A 22926-nucleotide genomic window follows, 5' to 3' on the forward strand; every position below is an offset into this window, starting at 1 on the left:
TAAGCAAGGCCTGTTTATTCATTCCTGGTGTTCATATTTTTCCATCCCTTTTAAGCACATTTTATTTTATGCTTCTACTATACACAGAGCAGACTGAATGTAAATGATACTCCTGTCTCTTGCTCTGCATAATTCTTGTCCATCCACACACGGCAAGAGGCCTACATTACCATGCTGTTCCCAGTGTTAGCCTCTTGCTGTGATCTACATTGCTGTACATCTCCCTCTGAGTTGCCCAGACACCAGCTGGATTATAACTTCCTTAGGGAACTGCATGAACATCTTCAGCTTTAAGTGTTTTCAGCACTCCTGGAGCAGCGTGCAAAGCTCACCTCCTTGCTATCCAGCTCCATGTTATTATAAACATACTCTTTTTTTTCCTTCTCTTTTATTAGCTCTTCTGTGTTATAAAACATAATGGGAACCTTCAGAATAGCTTCTGAACAGGTCTCTGATGTGCTTCTCTCTTTTATGGCTCAAATACAACAGAAATTGCAGACATTAACATGCTTCTTCAGGATGAAATGTACATTTGAATGATACACAGCTTGAGGAGCATGCTGCGCCTCTTACAGAGCTGGCTACAGTGTGCACAGAAACCCCAGGAAGAGGGTGAGGGGAGGTCCAGGGTCTGCCTACAGCCCACTGTCCACGGGAAAAAGGAAGAGGCAAGGGAAGGAATGGCCATGGTGAGGGATTATAAGGTGGGATACGGGGACAAGGGTGACGTAGTGAGAGGGAGGATGACGCTGGGCAGGGCCTTTTAAAGTAAGCTCTTTGGGGCAGAGTCATTGCCCTCATATCCACCTCTGAAGCACTTGACGTGTTGCTGACAATACACAAAGAAGCAAAAGTAAAATGTAAGCATGTGCATGTGGTGTTTCCTTATCAGCAGAGGCCTTTGGATGGATGGACGTACCCTTCTCCATGGTGTGGAAAGAGGTGTGTCCTGGGGTTCACCCCTGTGTCTTGTTGTGCTCCCTCCAAGCCTTCCCCCTCTCTGGATTTTGTCCCCTCGCAAACAGCACTCCCACCCCCATGTTACATGAGCCTTTCCTTTCCATCCTCCTCTGTGCGCAAGCTACTGACCTAGCGCTGAGAGCGGCCTCCTTCAGGCTTCTGGGAAAGGAGGAGATGTGGCAGCAGACACCTTTTTCTCCTGAGGGATTCCCTGGCAGGGGTAGTGACTGGGCTCATGTTTCTCAAACCTGTAGGCAAGAGGCAACACTTGGGAGAGCTGGGCAGTGAAGCCCAGTGAAGCTGGGCGCAGTGAAGCCCTGTCCTGCAGCAAAATCTGGGAGGTCTGCGCAGGAGTCCCTCTGCTTCCCTCCCAGCCTCCCTCCCCTGCCCCTCCTAGGTCACTTCTTGGGCAAAAATTCCCACTACAAGTCTTTTGAAGGGCTGAGCACTGTGGGATGCCAACCTTAGTGATGCTCCGAGTTGCAATTACCATGATTGTCATTATTATCACTTGAGAAAACCTTGATGCCTTTCCCTTTAACAAGCTTCAACAACTCAAGTGACTGTGCACAACCACCAGACCGTGTTTCTTCTTGTTTCTCATCTGGAAGGGGCAAGAGGCCAGTCTAGTGGCAGGGCCAGCCCCCAGCTAGCTTAGATCTGGAGTGTCTCTGCAGAGGGGATGCTGAGGGTACCCTAGAGCATGCCATCATGTCCATGCTGTGCCCTCCTGCTTTGTTGCAGCTGGTACCTCCCCATGACACTCAGATGAGAATGTTGTCCTCATCATAGAGGTCCTGAAACCACACCATGACCCTGATTTCCCAGAAGAAAGAGTGATGATTCCCCAGTGCCATATCCCCTCTCCTCCCCACATGCCTCCTTCATGGGTGAAGCCTAGGGAATAAGCAGTGGATCTGTCTGCTGCAGGCCTGGGAAGGGAAACCGATGCCCTGGTGGGCATGGGAGTCATGGCACCAGGCCAGCAGCAGCATGGAGCATCACTCTTGCACCTCTTTCACAAGGGAAACATGCTCTTCCTGGTCCCAGCACCCAGGTCAGTGCTGAATTTCCTGCTGGCAGTTGGCATCATCCCACAACGTTAGGGAGAACAGGGGTCGGTCTACTGTTTGTCTGAAAGGAGAAAGAGCCTGTGCAGGGCATCCAAGCCTGGATCCTCCTGTGCAAGTAGCCCTTGAGAGTACTGGCGTCCTGTGCTCGATCCCAGGAGGGCTGGCTGCTGGGGATGGTGTCAATGTGTAGGTGGCAGCTATACATGGCCCCCTTTGGAGAGATAAGCAATCAGTGCTACAACGACCCCGACGTACACTCCTGTACCGATGGTTATGGAGAGCGCAGCGAGGAAGAGAGCTCGTCGTGAGGCTGAACTGGCCAGGTGGAAATCTCCTTTGGAGACAGCCTTACTGGTCTGCAAAGAGAAGGCAACGGGTAAGGATCTCATCACACAGTTTGGGTCTGGCAGTGATCGGGCACACAAACTCTGCAAAGAGGCAGGTGGCTGGTTCAAAGTGGGGGAACAGCACTGTCAGCTGGATTTTGTGCCCGCAGGGCACTTTTGTGCCCTTTGAATGTCGTGCCTAAAGGGGAGAGGAATTATATTTGGATGGTTTCTTTCAATGACAGGAACATGCTCCGAGGTCTTACAGCCTTAAACTGTACCATATGGAGAGAGATGGTTGCTGTGATTTTTAGGGAGTGAATATGGGTATTTGCAGAGGAAGCTGTCTTTGCTTTGCTTTCAGGTGGATTTTTGGAAATGTTCATTGCTCGTGACTGCACCAATTTGGCCTTTTTGCCTGTGTGCTATATAGTTGCATAAGGGCATGCACAGAAGGCGTGTCTGTGCAGAGATGAGTGCTGGAACTTGTCTTGTTCAATTGCAGTAGCTGGAAGTGAGGCATTCAGGTGTCCAAACAGGCTCTCTCATGAGAAGCAGACAGACCCTTCCAGAGGGCTATTCATCCTATCCAAAGGGAGGGGTCTTAGATAAGTGGCCCAAAATGCCCTCTGCAGCTGTCCCTCTCTGTACTGACCTGAGAAGGACCCTAAGCTAACTGCTGCATTTTTTGATACCTAAATTATTACAAACTGAATCCTAATCTTGTTACATTGCAGCACTTTACTAATAGACTTTGATGCTTTGAGCGGGCTAACTGGGAAGTCTGCTGATGCTCCTTGTTTTTGCTGGGGTCTCTATATTTAAAAAGATCTCAGGAAGAGCACTGAATATATCTTGGAGCCATGCCTTATACGATTTTTCAGCACACAACTGAATCAGTCTGTGTCTCTCGGCCACTTCGTTCCACGAAGGCTATGAGAGACAGGGAAGCATGGTGGGATAGACAGCAAGGGGAGGTCCAGGAAGGCTCAGCACAGGGGTGCCACATCATACCCACACGTTTCCCTGCATCTCCTCTTTTTCTGCCTGCAGATTTTGTCTCAAAGTTGACCAGAGGCTTCGGCCATTTGTCTGCAAACTCCAGACGTCTGGGAGCTCAGCCAGAGCCATGAGAGGCTGCTGGACTTTTGCAAGTCAAGATAAATGGTTGGTGCACCTGGGTGTTGTCTCTGTGTTACGGACTAGATATGAATATGCCTTATGAGTGGCACCGCGAAGGGGACTGGGTGCCATCCCTTCTGAAATGAAGGAATATGAGGCCATTTAATGACATATTTATGCATATTTTCACACATAAAGAACAAATCTGCAGAAATTACTACCATGGGCTGTGGGGGTTCCTTTATAAGAATACCTGCAGCGGATCTGCAGGAACTTTAGGTAGGATCACAGTCTTTCAGGGATCAGCCTGGATTTGAATATTGCAATACTGGAAAGTTATTCTTGCTGCTAAAGCCTTTGGTACTGCCTTGTCTCAGAGAGAGGACCCCATAAAACTTGGCCTGTTGGTCTGGCTATACTGATTCTTGACTTTATCTGCGTCTAGTTTCCAATTGGAACCTATCTGACATAGAATAGACTAATGCAATCGGTGATAAAGATGAATATGAATGTTAGCTCCTTGGGTTGGGCACCATTCTTGAGTGTTTAGGGCATGTTCAAGGCTACTCTTAGTATTATCTACTATTTGTATTAGAGTTGCTGTATGGAGATCAGGACACCCATTGTGCACAAACGCAGAATAAAGAGATGGTCCTTGCCCCAAAACGAAAAGACGTGGTAATTTTAGCAAATGGAACTAATTGCTAAATTTAAATTGGATGATGTACATCATCACATGGAGCAGTCACCATATTTGCCTCCACTATGTGCAAAGATGTGAGATAAGCCACCTCTCAAAGGGTCCTAGCTGGTTAAAGCCTCCCTTTCTCTCACTATCTCTGTGCTAGGTACTCATTATAAACATACTTTTCCATTTCTGTTTCCATCCTCTTAATTTAACTTTTTAAAACCCTCCACCCATCTATTCTTGGTACAGCAACATCTGTACAAACCTAGACTCAATTTCCTGGCATGAATTATTCTGGATTAACATCAATGTAACTGAGACCAGATTCTGGGTTAAGTCCTTATGAACGCAGCAGCTCCTCCAAGCTGGTGCAGCCCAAGGCCCACAGCCCTCTCCAGTCTCTGCTACTTTCCCACTGGTGATGTCAGCAACATTACTGCCAGTTTACACATGGGGAAGGCAATGGGAATTGGCCACCCGGTGTGGGTCTGCAACCTAGGGTGTCCTGGGATTCCCAGAGCAGTTTCAATCAGACGAGAGACCCTCCTTTCCAGCTTTAAGCAGTTTGGTTTTGGCTCACAGAGTTTAACGAACCAGCATCAGAAACAAATGTAGTGATGCACCTGTAGTGAGATGCAGAGACCAGACTCCCAGTTGCACCCAGTCTTGGCAGCCTGACTCCCCGGTGCATGAGCTGGCTCAGCATGGCCCAGACCATGGCGTAGGACCTCCACACGGTGCTTACTGGGGAATGGGAGGTTAATAGTGAATCGCTGCCTTCCTGAGCCTGGCTGAAGGGTGTGAACCTGGGCAAGGGGCAAAGGAAAGCTCCAGGTCCCTAAGTAACACCTGAAGGACCCAAGGGAAAAACCTGACCTCTGCTATCCCATATATATATCTGCTGAAGAGCAAAGCCTCTGCTCTCCCCGCAGTGGTTGTGGAGCGGTGTAGGAGCACGAGGCACCCTGTGCCTCAGCCCTTGGCGATCTGGGCATGATGCACAGGGGAGCTTCAGAGGCCAGAAAGGTGCCTGTCGCCCTCTGAGCGGTTTCTGTGGCTTGCAGGGCACTTGCTCCAGTGCCTCAGTGTAGCTGAGTGCACGCGGCCAAGCACAGGAGCCAGCCCACGGGATCTCTTACCCCTTGGGAGAAGTAGAAGGCAGCGATGCCCAGGGGCCAGAAGCAGCACAGCATGGAGAAAAGGGCCAGGCCCAGGTGGTCCCGGGGTGGAAGCATCAGGAAATGGTCCTCGCTTTCACTGTCGCTGGAGGAATCACTCTGCAAAATAGATGAATTCAGGGCCAGTGCGAGGCTCGGGGCTGCCTTCTCCGGGAACACCAGGCAGCTTATGCAAATGTCCTTCATCGCTCATGGGCCTCCCTGCCACACCGACACATCCGTGAGCCTCCCTGCAGCTGAGTTAGTCCTGCCATCCTGTCAGCGTCCCAGTGACCTTGCATAAGTTGCGGCTCCATCATACCCTCCTCCTCCTCCCTGCCTGGCTCCAGCCTGCCCTGGACAGATCTTGTCATCAGCCACAAGAGAGGATGGGCTTCCTCAGCTGTGGGATGTGGAGGAAGCGTGGGCTGTTGTCTAGCCTCAGCCACAGGGCCTTCATAGACAGACCAGCATGTGGGGATGTAGAAGGAGTCTGCTCCAAGCCCTTGACGCAAACTGCTCCCTATCCTGGCAGGGCTGAGCTTGCCTATCTCCTCATACCTACAGGCTCCTTGCCTCCCTGCTTCCCTGCAGGCTATTTCACAGCCTCTCTTCTCGCAGCTCCTGCTCTCTCCTAGCCCCATCACAATTTCTTATGCTTACTATCTGCAAATTTAAGGAATGAGTTTCAAAAATATTTTATCATCTTCAGCCTGGCTTGATAAGAAAATATGTAGCTCAACAAATTCAAAAATGGAATGGATTCTCAGCTCCCTGCAAGAGTAAATGCCGAGCTCGCTTGGTGGGGGTCTGGGATTTCCCTGGGAGGTTTTCTTAAACTGAAATATCTTGAGCTTTGCTGGAACTGGCTATTTGTCAGCTTAAGCAAACTTAAATAGTCCCTTATCCCCATTAGGGACTAGTAGGTCAATGTCTTGCTAAACTAATTTAGAAAGGGAGGGAAAGCACTTCAGTTGGAGCCTCCATCACAGTGCTGATTTGCCCTGTTGTCTTAGCAATAGCACCTCTCAGAATGGCTGCAGTAGTTTTGCCTGCATGTGGGCACCCTTGTCCAGCAGACCAGCCTGGAAATGATATGCCTCTGTGGGAAAGGCACACGGAAGTGAGGAAAACCATGTTACAGTCTGAAAAAGCCATATCGCCAGCATCTAAACCAGCGGAGCTGTACCAGGTCATCAGATGTCAACTCCAGCAGGCTCTGGGGGCCCACGCTGACTTCAGGGTCCTGGGGGGTGTTCCCAGCCTCTGCACCACCATGCAAATTGTGGAGAGGCAAACAGTGTAAAGCTGCTTTGCCAGCTCTTACTCTTCCTTTGTAAGATTCATCCTGTCTTTATATATTAAGCTTTCTCATGATTGCAGGCATCAGCTTGTAAATTTTACTGTTGTTCAACATGGTTGCTACTTCCCATTAATTCTAGTATCACAGAAGCCACAAGATGCCCTTGTCAAACACTCTGCATTATCCTTAGGGTCTTGCACAGACTGCCACATCTCCCGTTCTCTCCCAGGGAAGATGCAACCAAGCTGCCATCAGGGAAGCTTCTGAGGTCTGTGGTGAGGAGGGGGGAGTAGAAATTGTAAGGAGAAAGAAGAAGTATTGGGTGCACAGAGGAAGATTGACAAGGCAGAAGAGGGTCTAGGAGGGAAGCTATGGAAAATGAGAGGAGAGAAGGGAAGCAAAGGGTGAAGAACACAGAAAAAATGACCAAGAATTTGGCCTGATGGCCACAATTATCAGAGGAGGATTTGGCACTATTCCACCCTTGCAGAGCTCACCTCATACTCCTGGAGTTCCTCCTCCTCCACCTCATAGGACACAGTTTGGATGCGGATGTCACTCTCTACCAGGCATGACCCTTGTGTGTCGCACCCATCGGGACCTTCGGATGGGGCCTCTTTGCTTTCCGTGAAAGTGGTCTCACAGCTTTCTGTCTTGCTGTCCTTGGCCTTGAGAGTGGTCTCATCCTTCACAAGGATGAAATTAGGGCCATACAAGGCTTCAACTGCCAGCTGCAGGGAACTGGCATCCAGCAGCTGGTGAGTCCTGGCACCGCCAGTGTTCTGGAAGATGTAGGAGTACAGTTTCCCCTGGCAGCGATGGCTGGGGTAGTCCTGGCTGTGATGCTGGTGGTAAGAATAGCCGCCATGAAGGTGCCCGTTGGTCTTGGCCAAGAGGGGGTTCTGGAGCTCACGCACGCTCTCCATCCTGACAGAGGGTGGTCCTGAGCAGGCAGAGAGAGCGGGAACAAGGAGGCTGTTATTTCAATGAGGCAAGGAAGAAGAAAAGCCTATTGCCCACGTGGAGGTGATGTCAAGATGAAGCTAATCGGAACAGTAGGATTTGGCAACGCTAGAGAAAACTAGATCCCTCCTCCCCTTCCATGGCTCTAAGGCTTTCTCAGCAAACTGAGCATCTCTTCATCTCTCCCCAGCTGGTAGTAAGATAAGGATGCAGCCATGCAACAAGATGATCTGATTCAGACTGGATTAAGATGAGGATTTGCTGTATCTATAATGCATCTTGAGAAGCCACGTGCAGTCTGATAGGAAGAAACCTACTACATCTTTTATGCTGGTTCATAATTTGTGCTGCTACGAAGGATAACAGACAGCACAGAAGCAGATAAGACGCCAGCATCTACTTGAGAAGCCTTCCTGACTTCCCAAAGTGGAAGCTCACACAATGAATTACAGCCCTCCAGACATTATACATTCAGCTAATGGCTTTCACATATGCAGGATGTTTTCTAGGCATTTCAAAGACTGAGTTGAGGCTCAGAGGGTAACCAGAAATCGAGAAAGACAGAAGGCTGTGGTGAGGGCGTTTTGGGTAGTGTTTTGGCTTGGGTGCCAGCTTGGGGAGTACTGGCCACCCAGCTAACCACACAGAGAACAGAGGGATGCGCGGGTTAAACGGGAGACCCCACGGGGCTTGGTCTACATTGAAACGGTGGCAATTTAAGTAAACAAACATCACATCAGACCTTTACTTAGATCAGCTCAACCCCTGGGTACTAACAGCCACCTAGCCCTAGCACTGGGCCATCAGCTTCTGATAAATCTGGGTCCAAAGGGGATCCCCATACACAAAGACAGTTTTGTCAACACTGATTTCTTCCTCAAGAAATTTCACCTCCCTATTTCTTTCCTCCATTTCAGATTGCTGAAACATTGTGTTTGCAATAACACTGCTGCTTTTCCCGTGGAAATTTCTGAGATGAACTATTTCAACCCCTCTCCTTCTGAGGAGTGTTTGCTGCTTTGGGTCTCCAACCCCCCTTGGCACAAAGATGTATAGTGAAATATCAGAATTCCCCAGAAGAGAGAAACAATTACTTTGCACTCTTCAGTACCTGAGCGCTGTGTTTTACAGCAGCTCCCTAGCATGCTCCCAGCTCCTGAAGTGTGCCACTTTATTACCTTGCAACCCCAAATGTTACTCTCCTCCTTGGAGACCTCAGTAATTGCTTCCTCTGCAGTATGTTGTATAGCAGAGACACGCTTCCACCTGGCACAAGGTTCCCTGTGGCATACCAGTCTTTCCGATAGACAGCATATCACCTTGGGTTTAAGTCTATCCTCGGGAAGAAAATGTAAATAAAGAAGTTTGAGGTAAAGACTCTAGAGAGTGAAAAGCCCAGTTACCTCCCAAGTGATCCTGTCCCTTTGGCCAGATTTTTCCACTCTGCACAGGTTTTAGTGCAGTATACGGCTTTAAATGTCCCTGTCAATGGGCTTTTTCTGGCAGCAGCTGTCACATTTTTGAAAGCTGCTCAGGAAAAGGAAACCATTCAAAAAAACTCCTGTGTTACTAAAACTCTGCCTATTTCAGTGAATACCCTCCATATCTCCCTCCCCAAAACCATCGTCTGCTTTCTTCAGTCTCTCATCTTACTAATAAAAACAGATAATGGGTTGTATGGCAGATGGCTGCTAAGGATTTTCAAAATATTTAAGGGAAATGAATATTTGTTTCACAGAGTTTTTTTTTCCCCTACACAGACCTAGAGAAGCCTGTCTGGAGCACAAATCTTGATCTCAGTTTTCAGGAAAGGAAAGCACAAACCTTTTCCTGGCTTTCCTTGACGCGCAAATTACATTTCTAATAAAATATTTTTATTTTTAATAAATCAATAAGGAAAGAATAGTCACTGAGTATCTTTTGAAAGTAATGGTCCAACCATGAGCAGAAGGACATCACGAAGCTGAGCTCTAGTAAAAGGCGGCCGATGATTTTAGTAAGACATTCACGCCTTGTGTCAAGAAATGTTTCTGGCAGTGACTTCCAGTTGGGAGGGATGGGAAGTTGCCGCTGAACCTGCTGGGAACTATCTGAAGGAGCAGGATCCAAATGTGCTGAAAATGCCAGCAGGCAGGCTGTGGGCTGCTGGTTAGTGGATACTGCATGTATGAAGGTTGCTGCTTGTCTTGCTTCAGGTCTTCAGTTACCGATTTGGGGGAGGGAGAAAACTGCACAGAAAAGACGTATCTTCACAGCCATAATGGGGAAACACTCAGAAGATGGGTGGGTGAAAGAAGGGAAATGAGGAATTAAAAACCGGAAAGGCAGCTTGGAAGGAGGCAGTGAGTATGTGGGGAGAGGGCTTTGAAAAACACACAGGCTGATGCAGGGGAGATGGGGCAGCAGGAGTGGCTGTGAGGGGCACCGCGCACCCCCTGGCAGAAGAGAGCCCCAAAGCAAAATCACAGCAAAAAAGCCATTCAGAATCATTGACTAGGGGGGAAGAGCGCCCCTATACAGCTCTGCTACCACCGGGCTTGGGCGCCGCTGACTTTGGGCACCTTGCAGCACAACTTGAAGGATGCTAGCAGACAGACTGCCGGGATAGACCGATGGGTGAAGGCTAGCCTGCCTGGGCCGAGCGGCAAGAGGAGAGAGGGGTTGCGGGTAGCAAACGTCCCAGGGTGAATGCACCTCAAAAAAGTGACAGTGAGGGTTATGAAAGAAACAGTGGGAAACATTGCTGAAGCATCAGGATAACATGGCTGAAGGGACAAGGACCAAAATCAAAAAGCGAGCTCTCGCTGCAGGTCTCATAGGTACACAAAGTGACCACGAAGCGCAGTCGTAGCACCCGGTCCCGGCACCTGTGTGGGGCTGTCCCTGGGAGGTGAGGCCGAGGGCCCGCGTCGCAGCAGGCCTTCGCGGCGTGCTCAGCCATGCCGCAGAGCAGCCAGGGCTGAAACACCTCCCTCCGGCACCTCTCTGATAGCTGATGTAGAGATCCAGTGCCTGAGGGGTTAGAAACACTTCCCACTCCTTAGTCACCACCATCACTGCTTTGCATGCTGACAGCGTGCGTGCACACAAGCACCTGCGCTTGCACGCACTGAACAGTGCTTGCAGGCCAGGACTGTGCCTTGCGCAGAGCCCTGTGGGGACAAGGGCCATAAAAATACTAGAGATTATATTAGAGTGGGATTGCAGGGAAAGCAAGACACACCACACACATGCACAGATGCAGAGAAAGGCGGAGCCCAGACGATCCCGCAGTCATCTCCAAACCAGATTTGATTTATCTGGATTCTACAGTGAATTTAACTGGGACTTTATTATCAGGCTTGGGGGAAGAGGAATGAAGCAGGCAGATGAAAGCAAGGAAGCTGTAAAAGACAAAGTTGGCTAAGAGCAGACACTCTCCATCCTCATTATAAGCGTGATTGGATAGCATGCATAACCACTAGCCCCATGGTGCTAGTCTGTGTAATACTGGCAGCAGGTAATAGCAGTGAGATGCTATTAGGTGTGTAGGGAAGATGCACACATACAAATGTACACACACAACTTGAGCCCAGAGGGAGGGCACACCTGGGAGGAGGCAGTTTCTATGCACTGACTGAGCTGGACTGTTACTGCAGTCAGGCTGAGCTATATCACAGAGACTAGCGGATGCTGGCTCCACAATAAACTGTCTCTTCCCTGTGGGCAGCCGTTCCCGTAAACACCCCATAAGACAAGGGCTCTCCCATGCTCTCCGCACTAGTGGCACTCTTCCCTAGCAGAATCGGAAAAGCAGAACTACGTATTTACTCTGCATCTCTCAAAGCAAGTGCTGGATAAAAGGAACCAAATTAAGGCATGAAAATAGAGATGTACCAAATTCAGCTCTGTGCTTCACGTACCCCAGCTCCACACTGCTTCCCCACTGGCCTGGTCCAGCTCCCTGCAGGATGAGCCTGGAGTGTTTTCCCTCCTCACATAGAAGGTCTGTGGGTTGCTGGCAGGAATGGCCAGCCCTCAGTGGGACCCTCAGCACAGATGCTGGCTATGATAAGTCCAGGTAAGGATAAGTTAAGTAGCTTTTCCAGGAATCAGCTATCATTTAATTGCCCTGTCAAACAAACACTCTCTATTGCTTCCTGGGCTCATTAGCAGGTTGTGGGTGTATTGCATGTCCCCAGACTCCCAGGTGAGAAGGTTAGCCCATCCTGGCCAAAGGCTTTTCCCTTTGGGCCAGCACACAGGGATGCTGGCACACTCAGGAAGCAGGGCCCCAATGCAGCACCAGCTCTCGCTGGGGTGGAGAGCAGGGGACAGCATGCACAGCTGTTCCGCAGCTGGCTTATGAGAAGCAGTGTTGTGGATGGGCTCAGCTGCCAGTAGCCCCAGGACAGAGATGGGCCCCATCCAGGTTGAGTGGGAGTGCAGAACTTGCTGTGCTGGAGAAATCTCCATGGCCAGCACCCTTCACAGAGCCCAGCCCCTCTCAAAAGCTCTCAAGAGTTGCTTTGGGTCTTCCGGATAGAGGCCCAAGGCCTGCCAGAAACCCAAGGAAGCAACATCTCTGCCTTTGGCCATCCACGCTTGCAATTCTGCCTGAGAGAAAACCAGCTGGCAAGGCTGGAGAAAAGCAAAGGCAAAGAATACCAGAAGGTAAGTCGGCGTTTGGAAGAAGGGAATAACAGGGATTAAAGAAGGGCTGTGAAGGGTCATAGACCATGTAATTAGAGGGGCAGACTGGGCCATCTCAGCCATAGGAATAGCATAACAGGGTCAGTGCTAGTAACAAGCCATGATTTTCAGAGCCGTGATCACCTAAGGCTTAGGTAAAGCTCAAGGTGAGACCAAAGAGCTTCTATTAGACCAACAGACATCGCTGCAGAAAACAGACGTGCTCTTGTGAGCACGCAAGCCCATCCATCTCCAGTATTTGGTTTCCAAGTTGCTGCTTCTGTCTCAAACTCAAGGACAATGTGCCTGATGATTGTAGGGCAGTTTTTCCCAGGGGTGTCAATTAGACTAACAAAGCCTTCACCCATCCCTGCAAAGGCTATCTTGCCAGGAGCATGAGGCGAGGAGGAGATTGGCAGGTGATGAAGCAGAGGGGTGGCATGGTGCGAGGGGAGCTCTCGGTGAGGGCTGGAGGGGAAGGCAATAGGGCACCAACCCAGGGAGCTGTGGCCGCCAGAATAACAAAGGGGCACAGTACAGAAGGGAAGCGGCCAGCAAGAGACAGAGGGGAGGGAAATCAAAGTGACTTCTGAGCCGGGCATGTAGCTGGGCTCCAGTCCCCGGGATGGAGAAGGAAGGGATTGGGGAGCTACTGTAGGAGAAGGAGTCAGCGAGAGCTTGGATGGGAGGAGAAAGGTGCCGCAAAGCCCATGGACGTGGCTTAGAGGGAGGATGGCTGAGAGTGTTCATGATGAAGAGCATCTAATTCACAACTTTGATGCAACCTGTTTAACAGAGCTGGAAAGCAGTGAGAAAAGTGCTTGTTCTGATCTCCTAACAGGTAGAGCCAGCACTGCAGGAAAGGGCTCCTGGCTCCAACAGAGACTAAATTGGTCTGAGAATTGGGATGCGATGGGCTGCTTTTCAAGGTTCACAAGTCAAATTGGGCAATTTCCAGATAGAAATCGAGTCTTTAGTCTCCCTGAAAAAAACATTTTTCTGAAGCAGTGTGTCGACCCAGCTGTGCTGAGAGCTAAGGCATTGCTCCTAATGGTGAGACTCAGCAAATCCCTGCCCAGCTCTGGGAGGGAACGAGCCGGACAGCTTCTGGAGAAGCCAAGCCACGGGCTCTGCGGAGATGCTGGCTGCCCTGCTTCCTGACCTCCCAGCCCCAGTACAGACCAGACCACACATGCTGCCCTTGGGCACCAGGGCAGCACCAACTCCAAGGGAGCAGCATTAACCTCATCCTTCCAAAATACTAAAAAAACCCAAACAAACCCCTTCCTCATAATATTACAAACCTCATGATGCAGGGGTGGGTGGAGGTCACAGAGGAACAGGCAAGTCCAGCGTGTCCTGCTGGATCCTGCTTTCCTGCCTGTGCTGTACACCTGATAATCCCACAAGGAATATCCCGCAGGGTTTCGCTGGGAGCCTGGCTCGCAGCCACCGTGTCCCTACGGGTGCCCCCGGGCACAGTACCTGCACCCACACAGCACTGGTATTGAGAGATGTGGCCACTAGATGTCTCAGGTACTCTACACAGCACAGGGTGTCTCTGCCTTGCAAAATCCACAGCAGGGTACCCGAAGTCACACGTGGGTGCAAGAGCACTGAGTGCCGGCCAGGTATCAGGGGTGCAGGGGAGCGGTGGGGCCCTGCAGGGTGTCCCGGCAGGGGCTGCGCTTTGGAGGCTGCACTGCATCTCCCTGCCCGTGTTGCCACAACCACCTGGTCCCGAGGGGCTGGATGGCACTCGCTCGTCCGCCCGCCTGCTCGCCCCTGGCCGGGCTGGCCCGACGTGCACCGCGTGGCCTCCTGCCTTTCTCTGCAGCTGCGGCTCCCCAGGCGCTGCGGGGCGGCCATGCAAGCACCTTTCCTCGCGCCTGGGACGTGCAGACTCGAGGCGGCGCGCTGCCGACAAGCAACAAGCGTGGCATGGGCCACCCGCTGCGCTGCACCGCACCGCACCGCATCGCCGACACCAGGGGAGGCAGGCTGCGGAGCAGCGCCCAGCAGCTGAGGGGCACACGGGGCTGGTGCCAGGCTCCGAGGCTGAGCTGCGCCGCCGACACTTACCCAGCATCTGAGCTCCCGGGCGCTCCTGTGGCGTCCCGCCCCGGTCCAAGTGGTGGCGGCCCTGCCAGGAGGAGCCCCTCCAGGCCCCCGCGAGGGGAGACAGGATGCGAGGAGGCCAGGACTGAGCTTACCACCTCGGCTGCAGGGATGATGGGGATGGAGGAGCGTGGTGGTGATATGAACACACGGCTGTGTGGGCTGCTAGGTGTAAAATTACCAGGTTTGGACTCCCTCGGTGTACTTTTTTTAGCTGGAGAGGCATAAACAAATAAATAAAGTGGGTATCCAGAGTTTCCACAGACTGTCCTGGGTGCGGGTTTCCCCTTGGCTCTGCCATGGGGCAGGTGGCAAGGAGAGGGCAGGGATGCCGGGATGTGGTATGGGGGCCACCAAAGTGCAGGATGAGAGCAAGGTGGCCAAAGAGGCAGTGAAGGCTGCTGGCGTCAGCAGCATGGAGCGGGCAGCCTGCTGGAGAGGGCAAATGGGACAGGGCAGAGCCCCAAGCAAGGGTCAAAGTGAAGGGTGCAGAAAGCCAAGACAGACCCTACTGAGAAGATCGGTTTAGCTTGGAGGGCCTCAGCCAAGCTGAGGCCTGCACAGTTGTGTCAGGTAAGTGAGCCAAGACAGTTCCCCGCAACACGGGCAGGGACAGAGCTGCAGATAGCCCTGAGAGACCACTTCTGCTGGATTTGCACCCAAACAGCCTCTGGCCCTGGAGTGGCCTGGAGCAGCAAGCCCTAGTGAGGGGCTTTAAAGAGCACATCATGCCAATCAGAAACGCTTGATTGCTCTGATTGCTGCCATTGGAGGCTTTTTCCTATTATTATTTGGAGAACAAACAGGATCTGGTATTTTTCCGCTTGGAGGAAGCAAAGGTCAGGGCAGCAAGTTCAGTGGGGGGAGGCTGCTGGGGCTGTTGCTCTGTCTCCAGCCCTTGGAGGCATCAGCCCACAAGAGGAGCCTGGGGGACTGCTGGGTTCAGACTGCTCATCTTGGCTCAAAATGCCAGGCTGGGACATGTGGGACACGGGAAAGGGAAATTCAGCATCTGCTGCAGAATCCAAATCATTGGCCTGGGGAAATGCGGTCCAGGCTTCAAACTTGTCCTTGTTCAGCTCAGAGCTGCCCTAAGGAAATCCCATGGCTGCTATATGCAACGCTGTCTGGAGAGCACCAGGAGAGAAACAGCAGTTCAGGAGGCAATGGGAGAGAGGGAAACAGCATCCTACCCGCAATGCAGAACGCCTACTAAAAAACGTCCGTGCGTGTGGAGCTGCCGGGAACCAGCCTTACTGGACCCCTGGGCTCTGGGAAGCACAGCTGCTTCCAGCACAGAGGCAGACCGGTCCCTCACCTCGACCAGGCTCCCTGTGCAGGGTGCCCACACAGACATCAAGCCCATGCCATCAGGAGCACCTCACAGCACCTCAGAGAGTTCACCCAAGACGTGGTTGTCGCCAGGACGTTCTTGCTGCTGCTGGAAGAAGCACAGAAGCTTGCGCTTGCAGATTGTAATTTTACTCATGGCTGGTTTTCCTGTGCTAATGGTTACAGTCTTCAATTCCTTGTCAGGTTTTCTTCATCACTATTTATACCCAGCATTGTACTGAACATAGTGAGTATCCGAGACAGCTCCAAGCTCTTCTCCCCAAACCCCCTACTTCACCCAGACCAGCTGCCCTTTGCTCCAATCCATATCTTCTTCAAGGCCCTTCTCCTGCCCACAAAGTCCCTCAGGCCGCTGCCCTTTCATGGCTGCCACTGGGCTGATGCTGCCCTGAGCCCTGCATCCCATCCTCCCAACTGCTGCATCCCCACGGACCGTGCCTGGCTGCCTCATCTCGCGGCGCGGGGTGAGTGTCACCTTGGGGGAGCAGCAATAGCGTACGGCATAGCCAGGCCCATGCCGTGCTGCTCCCCTGTGGGGCCAGGTGCCCTCCAGCCTGGCCATGCCCGGGCTTTGCATCGCCTGAGTGCTCACCCTCCATGGCCCGCCCAGGGTCAGCTCGGTAACTCGACGCAGAAGTGATCTGGCAAATAGGACCCCACTTTCTCCCCGGTGGGGTGAGCTGAGCTGGCTCTGACCAGGGCCAGTGCAAGGCAGGGAAAGGGGACACAGCACATGGTTGGCAGCAGGGGCTGGGCAGACACTGGGATGCTCTCCCCCCTCCCTCCCCCCCCCCCCGGCCTTTCTGCCGATAGATCAGCTTAGCTGAAGCATGCAACTTCATCCTCAGGTCTCTTCAAATCTGCCTTCTATCACTTGAAGCTGGCTATGCAAAGCAGTTATTAATGACTGCTCATTTGTCTCTGTTTAAAACATATACATACTCAGATGATTCACAACAACCCTGAAGGCTAGTGCATGCTGTCACCCTCCTTTTCCCACCATCCTATTTATTTTATCGTACGTCTGCCCTCTTTCAGCTCGGGGCTATTTCCACTTTGCTTACTATGCCCTGGTTTGCTTACTGTGCCTTGGTTGTGCTGGGGATTCATAGCATTCCCGTACAGTTCAGATGTTTAATTCATTTGCCAATAATCTGCTCTCTTTAAAAATGAACTTATACTGTGGACATGACACATTTCTAGCTTTCTTTTCCAAACTCCGAGTTTCCAAACACAGCCTACATTTTTCACAGGTGCAGTAAGCTGATCTCCTGTTCCAATGAATAAACAGATCGCTCCATTCCCGTTCTCGCCAAGATCCACAGCCTGAGACAAACTTCAAGGTGTTAAATCATTACCCAGGTCAATAGGTGCAAGCCAAACCAAATGTTGAGCCTCTCTTTAATACTTGTTATTGCCAAAGAAACTGAATCATCAGACAGAGATTTGCCCTCTGTGTTTAAGAAGGCAAACTTGATACCAGTAGGAGCTATTGGAGACAAGATGTTTATTATGTCTTCAAGAATCTGTGGGAAGGAATTACAGCAGGTGCCCCAGGGCTTCCCACTGCTCCTGCTCGGTCTGCAGGGACAGGGGAGGCTGACTGCTGCCAGGGCAAAGACATGCACAGGATGATGGCAAGGTTATTTTCCATATGGTTCAGAAAGAGGTGATGGAAACTGCTGTCACACATAGGTTTTCCAATGGCTCTGTCAAGACAGGCCCATGCCTTGCTGAGTAGCCATCTGAGCTTATTCTTGCCCTGTTGTATCACTGCTTTCCATCCCTTTCTGGCCCATTTCTCTTCCCCTCCTGCCTCACATCTGGATTTGGATCAGCCCTTCCTGAGACTGGCTTCAGGCTGCTGCTTGTTCCCATGAAACGTCCAGGTGCTTGAAGCCCCTCGGGACCATCCTGACAGATGTTGTAACATGCCCTACGAGATGATATGGAAAATCAGGCTCCTGGGCTCGAGGCCAGTTCAGTCGTCTGGACTGGGAGCAAGGAAAGTGGCAAGTTGACGGGTGCTGCGTGGTGCGGGAGGAGGATGCGGTGCTGCTTGGCGTGAGCATGGCCAGTGATCCAGCACAGCCTAATTAATGACCATCACAGATGATGCAAAAGCAGGCAGAGCTGCAGTGCTCAGGAGTGGCTGTGATAACGGCCTTAGCAGCCTTGTCTTTCTGCAGGGCTCCCTGAGCGCTGGCAAGCTGGAGGCCCAGTGGTGTCACTCCAAACCAGTCCTGGACCGAGTGCCCCATCCAGGTGCTTCCCTTGTCCGTGCACATGTAAAACCGGGAAGCTTGTTTCCCCTCGGAGTCTGCTGGGCCTAAGGCAACGCTGGCCTGCGCTGCCCTGCCAAGACTGCCACAGGACCTGGGGACCTCAGGGGCCTGGCGACAGCAAGACGTCGCCTTGCAGAGCTGGCTGCAAGCGTGCCCTGGCCAACGCGCACAGTGCCAGGCCGGGTGCCTCAGCCCAGGGTTACAGCGCTGGAGGAGATTTGTCATGTGAATAGCTGAGCCTCCAAAAAATATGGTTTGGGGTCAAATTCTGTGACTGGTTTTGATTTTTCAAAAGGCATCTGAAATGTTCTGCTCAAAAACGAAGCTCCGTTTTAAGTGATGCACTTGGAAAGTGCTGGAGGTAAGCAGAGCCTTCCCTCCCAGGCTGCCCAAAGCGTTTTGACTGCTTTGCCGCCTTTTTCAGTTTACTGACAAACTGCAACAGCAAGATAAATTCAAGGAGATCTATACAAGACTCCCCCTCCCCCCGCCCCGGTCTCCTAATGCTGTGGCTTGGTACCTCAGCTGGAAAAGTTAATCATTTGCCCACCACTAATTCTACAAATAGAGAAATACTGGTTCAAAGTCTTGCCTAAAATTACCCTGTCAGACCAGTGAGGAAAGACTTGTACTGTGAGCGGTGCCTGGCAGTCCCAGGCTTAGTTACAGGGCTCCAGAAAATAGGCAGAAAAGAGAAAAATCTGCCTAATTTGGAGAAAATGCTTGCAGCAGAGCTGGCAAACAACTCCAAACACAGATGTTTAATGGGAGGAGGGGCACGAAGTCGGGAAGAGGAAAGAGAGATACCGGGGAAGGGCCACGGTACCCTGACCAGCCACTCTCTGGGGGAGCCGGGCCCTCAGCGGAGCCACGAGGGCCTGGAGCGCCCACGTGCAACGGGGCAATTCCCGTGCTGTGTGCACCAGGGCAATTCCCACGCCGCGCGTGTGACGGGGCGATTCCCACGCCGCGCGCACCGAGCACCCTGCCGCGGCACAGGCCCCTCTCCCCTGCATGGTGACATCCCCGGGGCTGTGCAGGCTCCTGTTGCCCTCCACGTCATGCAGCCTGGGCGTGCTGCCTGGCAGCACCCAGGTAAAGCCTTGCTGGGCACAGGCTGTTTTTTATCGCAAGTAAAAGTGTTCCCTACAGTCCTCAGGCTGCTCCGACGCAGGCTGCCAGGCTGGGCAGGATGGCCCCTTTGGGGCTTGCTCCGCAGAGCTGCGGGTGGCAGAGGGGGATTTTAATGGCCAAGTTTCCGGAGAGCGCTTGGTCACCTCTCCGCAAGCGGTGCTGACGTCTGCAGGCTGGGCTGAGGGCAGGGAGGGGTTCGGTACCACACGAAAGCAGGGATTTGCTGTACAAATTCACCATGCTGGAGCTGCAGCAAATTACTCATTCTTTAATAATCATGTTTATTACCTGCCTCTGATGGTGGCTCGGGGAGTTGAAGTGAAGCAGATTCAGCTCCCCAAAGCTTTAGATCTGCCAGCCATTTTCATGACACAAGAAACTTTTGCCGGAGAAATGCAGTCACTACATTTTGGATTGAGTAATTCCTTCCTCTGACAGCCTACAAAGTAACCAGCTATTATCCCCCGGAGACCAAGGCTTTTTCCCCTGTGCGACGCGGGCAGCCTCCGACCCATTCCGCCCGTTATCCCTGTTATGTACACAGCATGCTACCTTCCGCTTGGGGTCCTCCTGGGAAAACGGTTGCTGCTGGTGGCAGATCCTGGGCTCATGAAAAGGAAATTTATTTTTTGGAAGCTAAGCAAATAGCCCAGTAAAGTGGGTTGTGGAGAGCAGCATGGGTTTTGTGAAACCTGCAGCAGCTTTGGAGCATGAATTATAAACAGGTGCTGGTCAGGCATGGAAAGCACTTCCCTTCGAAACTCCTTAACCTACAGCTCTTCCCACAGATACCAGCCTGGAAGGGCATTTATAGGAATGCATGTAGAAGGTGCTATTCGAGCAAGTCATTTTGTTGGCACAGTTACCTGCACTGCTAATAGCCTTCTCGACTGAGGTCCCCGGACCGTTTCCCTTGCCGCCAGCCGGGTGCATCCCAGGGATGCACTGCCTGAGGTGACTGGCAGTGGTAGGTTTGGGCTGCCAGAGCTCCTCAGCTGGAAGGAAAATAACCCCCAAACTTCAGCAGATGGCTGAGTAGCCAGGGAGGGAGACCGGTGGGCTGCCTCAGATTTACATAGCAGTCCAAGGCAGCTTTGCAGTTTCTCTAATTATCTGGCCTCAAAAACTTTTGGTAAAATCCTTACATTTTTCCCATCCCAGAATCTATTATCCAATAATTTTGCACTGGTTGCTGGTGCCTCGTTTCTGCAGCTGCCAGCCTTTTTTGATTTACAGACCCCTCCACATTTTCTGAAGGAGGGGCAGACCCCTCCGGGGCAAATCGAAGCTTTGCGCCAGGCTAGCTTTCCTCCTGCACCTCCTGCTGCCCCACAGCAGCAGCCTGAGGACCTCAGGGAGAAGCACCCGCACCCCAGGGAAACCCCTCGTCTGCCTCGGAGCAAGGACACCCGGCCAAGAGCCATTCACGAGGTCTCTTACCTGTGTGTTGAAGAAGGGTTCACCCGCGAAGTTGGAGAGGAGGTGGCAGAAGTAGTGCAGCAGCAGGCATCATCCTGGCCGGGAGCAGCTCCGCTCCCGGGATGGCCACGGCCCTCGCCCCGGGCAGGCGTCCTGCGGCTCTGCGCGGGCCCCGACGGGGCCGCGGCTGCAGGTGGGGCGCTGGGGACCGGCGCGGTGAAGCCCCAGACAGCACTGGGGTGTGCAGCAGCCCTGGCACAGTACTGGGATGTGCACAGTGAAGCCCTCTAGCTGCAGCAAAACCTTACTTCACATTTGTGTCAAGAGACCCTGCGTTCGCTCACTCGCTCGCTCGGTCTCGCGCTCTGGCTACGGTATAATCAGCTCCAAACACTCTCTAACGAGAGCTGTGCATTGCAACCATTGCTTTTTTATGGCATCTTCCCAACATGATTTCTTCTGCTAATTTAGATAACGAACGAGAAGATTTGTCCTTTCTCTCCTTTTCTGTTTTCTGCGTTTCCCAGGGCACAGCCCTTCCCACTCTCCCATCACCTAGGGGGAGCCTCCACCAAGGAAAAGACCCAGTGCTGGAAAGCAGAGCTTAAAGAAGAAAGATAAAAGGGATTTCTCACTGCTGGAGCCTGTGCTGAGGGGTCAAGCAGCCCTGCTGGGGGGCTGCGTCCTGGGGGCAGGTGGCTTGTTCTCTAGCTCCACTGAGTGTTTTTCTGCCCTTCTCCATGAGGACCCGGGCAGGATAAGGATTCACCTCACACATGCTTGAGTATCAGTCTGGTTTGTGGAGTTAATGTGGATTCACACCAGCGTAGTGGGGGATGACACGGAGGTCTCTGCAGCCCAGCCTTCCTGTGTCCCTTGCTGAGCCCAGGTAAAGCCTGGGGAGCTCATGCTGCTCCCCACCTCTCTGGGGCTCGCTGAGCCATGCATACTGTGGTAGGGCTTGAACCTGCAGAAATGACTCCTCAGTCCTCCCAAAGTGCCATCAAGCCCTCACTCACCCCTTTGTAGCCCCCTCTGCTGAGGTGCCCCCAACACTCCCACCACCCCGTCCTCCACCTGTCCCCCAGCCTCCTCCCCAGTACCCACAGGGTCCCTGGGCATCTTCCTTGCCATCCCCACTGGTGTGTCCCTCCTTGCCTCCACAGCCTGGCCACCAACAAGGTGCCAAGCTGCATCCAAATGCTCAAGAGTAGCCAGCATTGTGATCAGTGCTAGCAAAAACGTGCAAGGCTGAAGCCCTGTCCTACAGGTAGGGGACTATTTGAGCACCAGCTGAAAGCTGGCTGTTCCCATCCCTTCCAGCAAGAGCAGACCTTGCCCTGGAGAGACATGAGGTCTGAGCCAGCGTGGCGCTCCCATTCTCAGAGCTGCAGACGCCTGCCCTGCCCTGCGGCCACCTCTCACAGCTACCACCAGGGCCCTCGCAACCGTGAAGCTGGGGCTGCTCGGTACAATATGCTTTTCGGCAGGTCTGAGATAATCTTCAGTGCCAGCTGACTTCTTCCAGGTGCTGACCTGACAGATGAGGGGCTATTTGCAGCAGCAGGCAGATCTGATGGTCCTGCTCCCAGATAGTGCGGGGCTCTGGCCAGGAAAGGAGATGGCAGGGCAGCATCCCTCTGCTCAGGCTCCCAGAGATGCACGTGTCTTTCCAGTAACAGTAATGAGATCATTTTGCAAAACGAAAGGGACTGGTCGGATCACAGTGGCTAGCAGCGGGACCACAGCCCCCACAAGTCCTTGAGCGCTGGGCTTTGTGTCTTCACAGCAGGAACCAGTAGCATGTGTCACTAAGACCCTGAACTGGCCAGCTTCAGCTCCCTGGGGGTCAACCATGTAGCTGGCTGTCCACATCCCCAGGCAGGTTTGGGAAGGATGCAAGCCCAAAATTTGCGTCCTCAGACACAGGCTGGTGGGCTAAGCCAGGACATTGTCTTCTGGGAATTGCTGCCAGCTAGAGCAGAGTTACTACTAATGAAAAGACACTCCTTAGGGAAAAGGTGTCCCCCGTTGGCTGGACACTGGCCAGTGTAGCTTGAGGGGGCCTCCTACGTGGTCTGCAAACCCTGAGACAGGAATAGCCCTTCTTCACATCCTGGGGAACAGGGCAAGAGGGAGAGGGTGTGGGATGCAGCAAAGGAGGTTTGGGTGAGCTGCTAAGAAAATAGCCCTATGGAGTCTCCGTCATCAGAGGTCTGTGAAACCAGGTTAGACAGGCATCTGTCAGGAATGGTCTTGGTGGAGGAGACCCTGCCTTGGGGCAGCAGATGGAGCAGAAGACTTGTAAGGTCCTTTCTATCTCTCCTATTACTCCTACACAGCTGAAATCCCCA

At 52.4% G+C, this 22926-nt stretch overlaps 1 protein-coding gene across 2 annotated transcripts; it reads right to left on the minus strand.

Annotated features, from left to right (window-relative positions):
• SYNDIG1L (synapse differentiation inducing 1 like) lies at positions 1 to 21169 on the minus strand. 2 transcript variants are annotated; one of them, XM_009670892.2, is made up of 4 exons: positions 20594 to 21169; positions 7127 to 7572; positions 5309 to 5446; positions 1 to 2389 (listed from the first exon to the last, which is right to left on the minus strand). In XM_009670892.2, exons 2-4 carry the CDS (start codon positions 7553 to 7555, stop codon positions 2231 to 2233), a joined length of 726 nt encoding a protein of 241 aa, XP_009669187.1. In that variant the 5' UTR covers positions 7556 to 7572; positions 20594 to 21169; the 3' UTR covers positions 1 to 2230. The 2 variants fall into 2 exon arrangements, with proteins under 2 accessions (XP_009669187.1, XP_068802661.1); XM_068946560.1 differs by lacking the exon at positions 5309 to 5446 and having other exon boundaries at positions 380 to 2389; positions 20594 to 20846.
• Between the last annotated feature and the right edge of the window lie 1757 nt (positions 21170 to 22926).

Source organism: Struthio camelus, chromosome 5, assembly GCF_040807025.1.
Source record: "Struthio camelus isolate bStrCam1 chromosome 5, bStrCam1.hap1, whole genome shotgun sequence".
Lineage (NCBI taxonomy): Eukaryota > Metazoa > Chordata > Aves > Struthioniformes > Struthionidae > Struthio > Struthio camelus.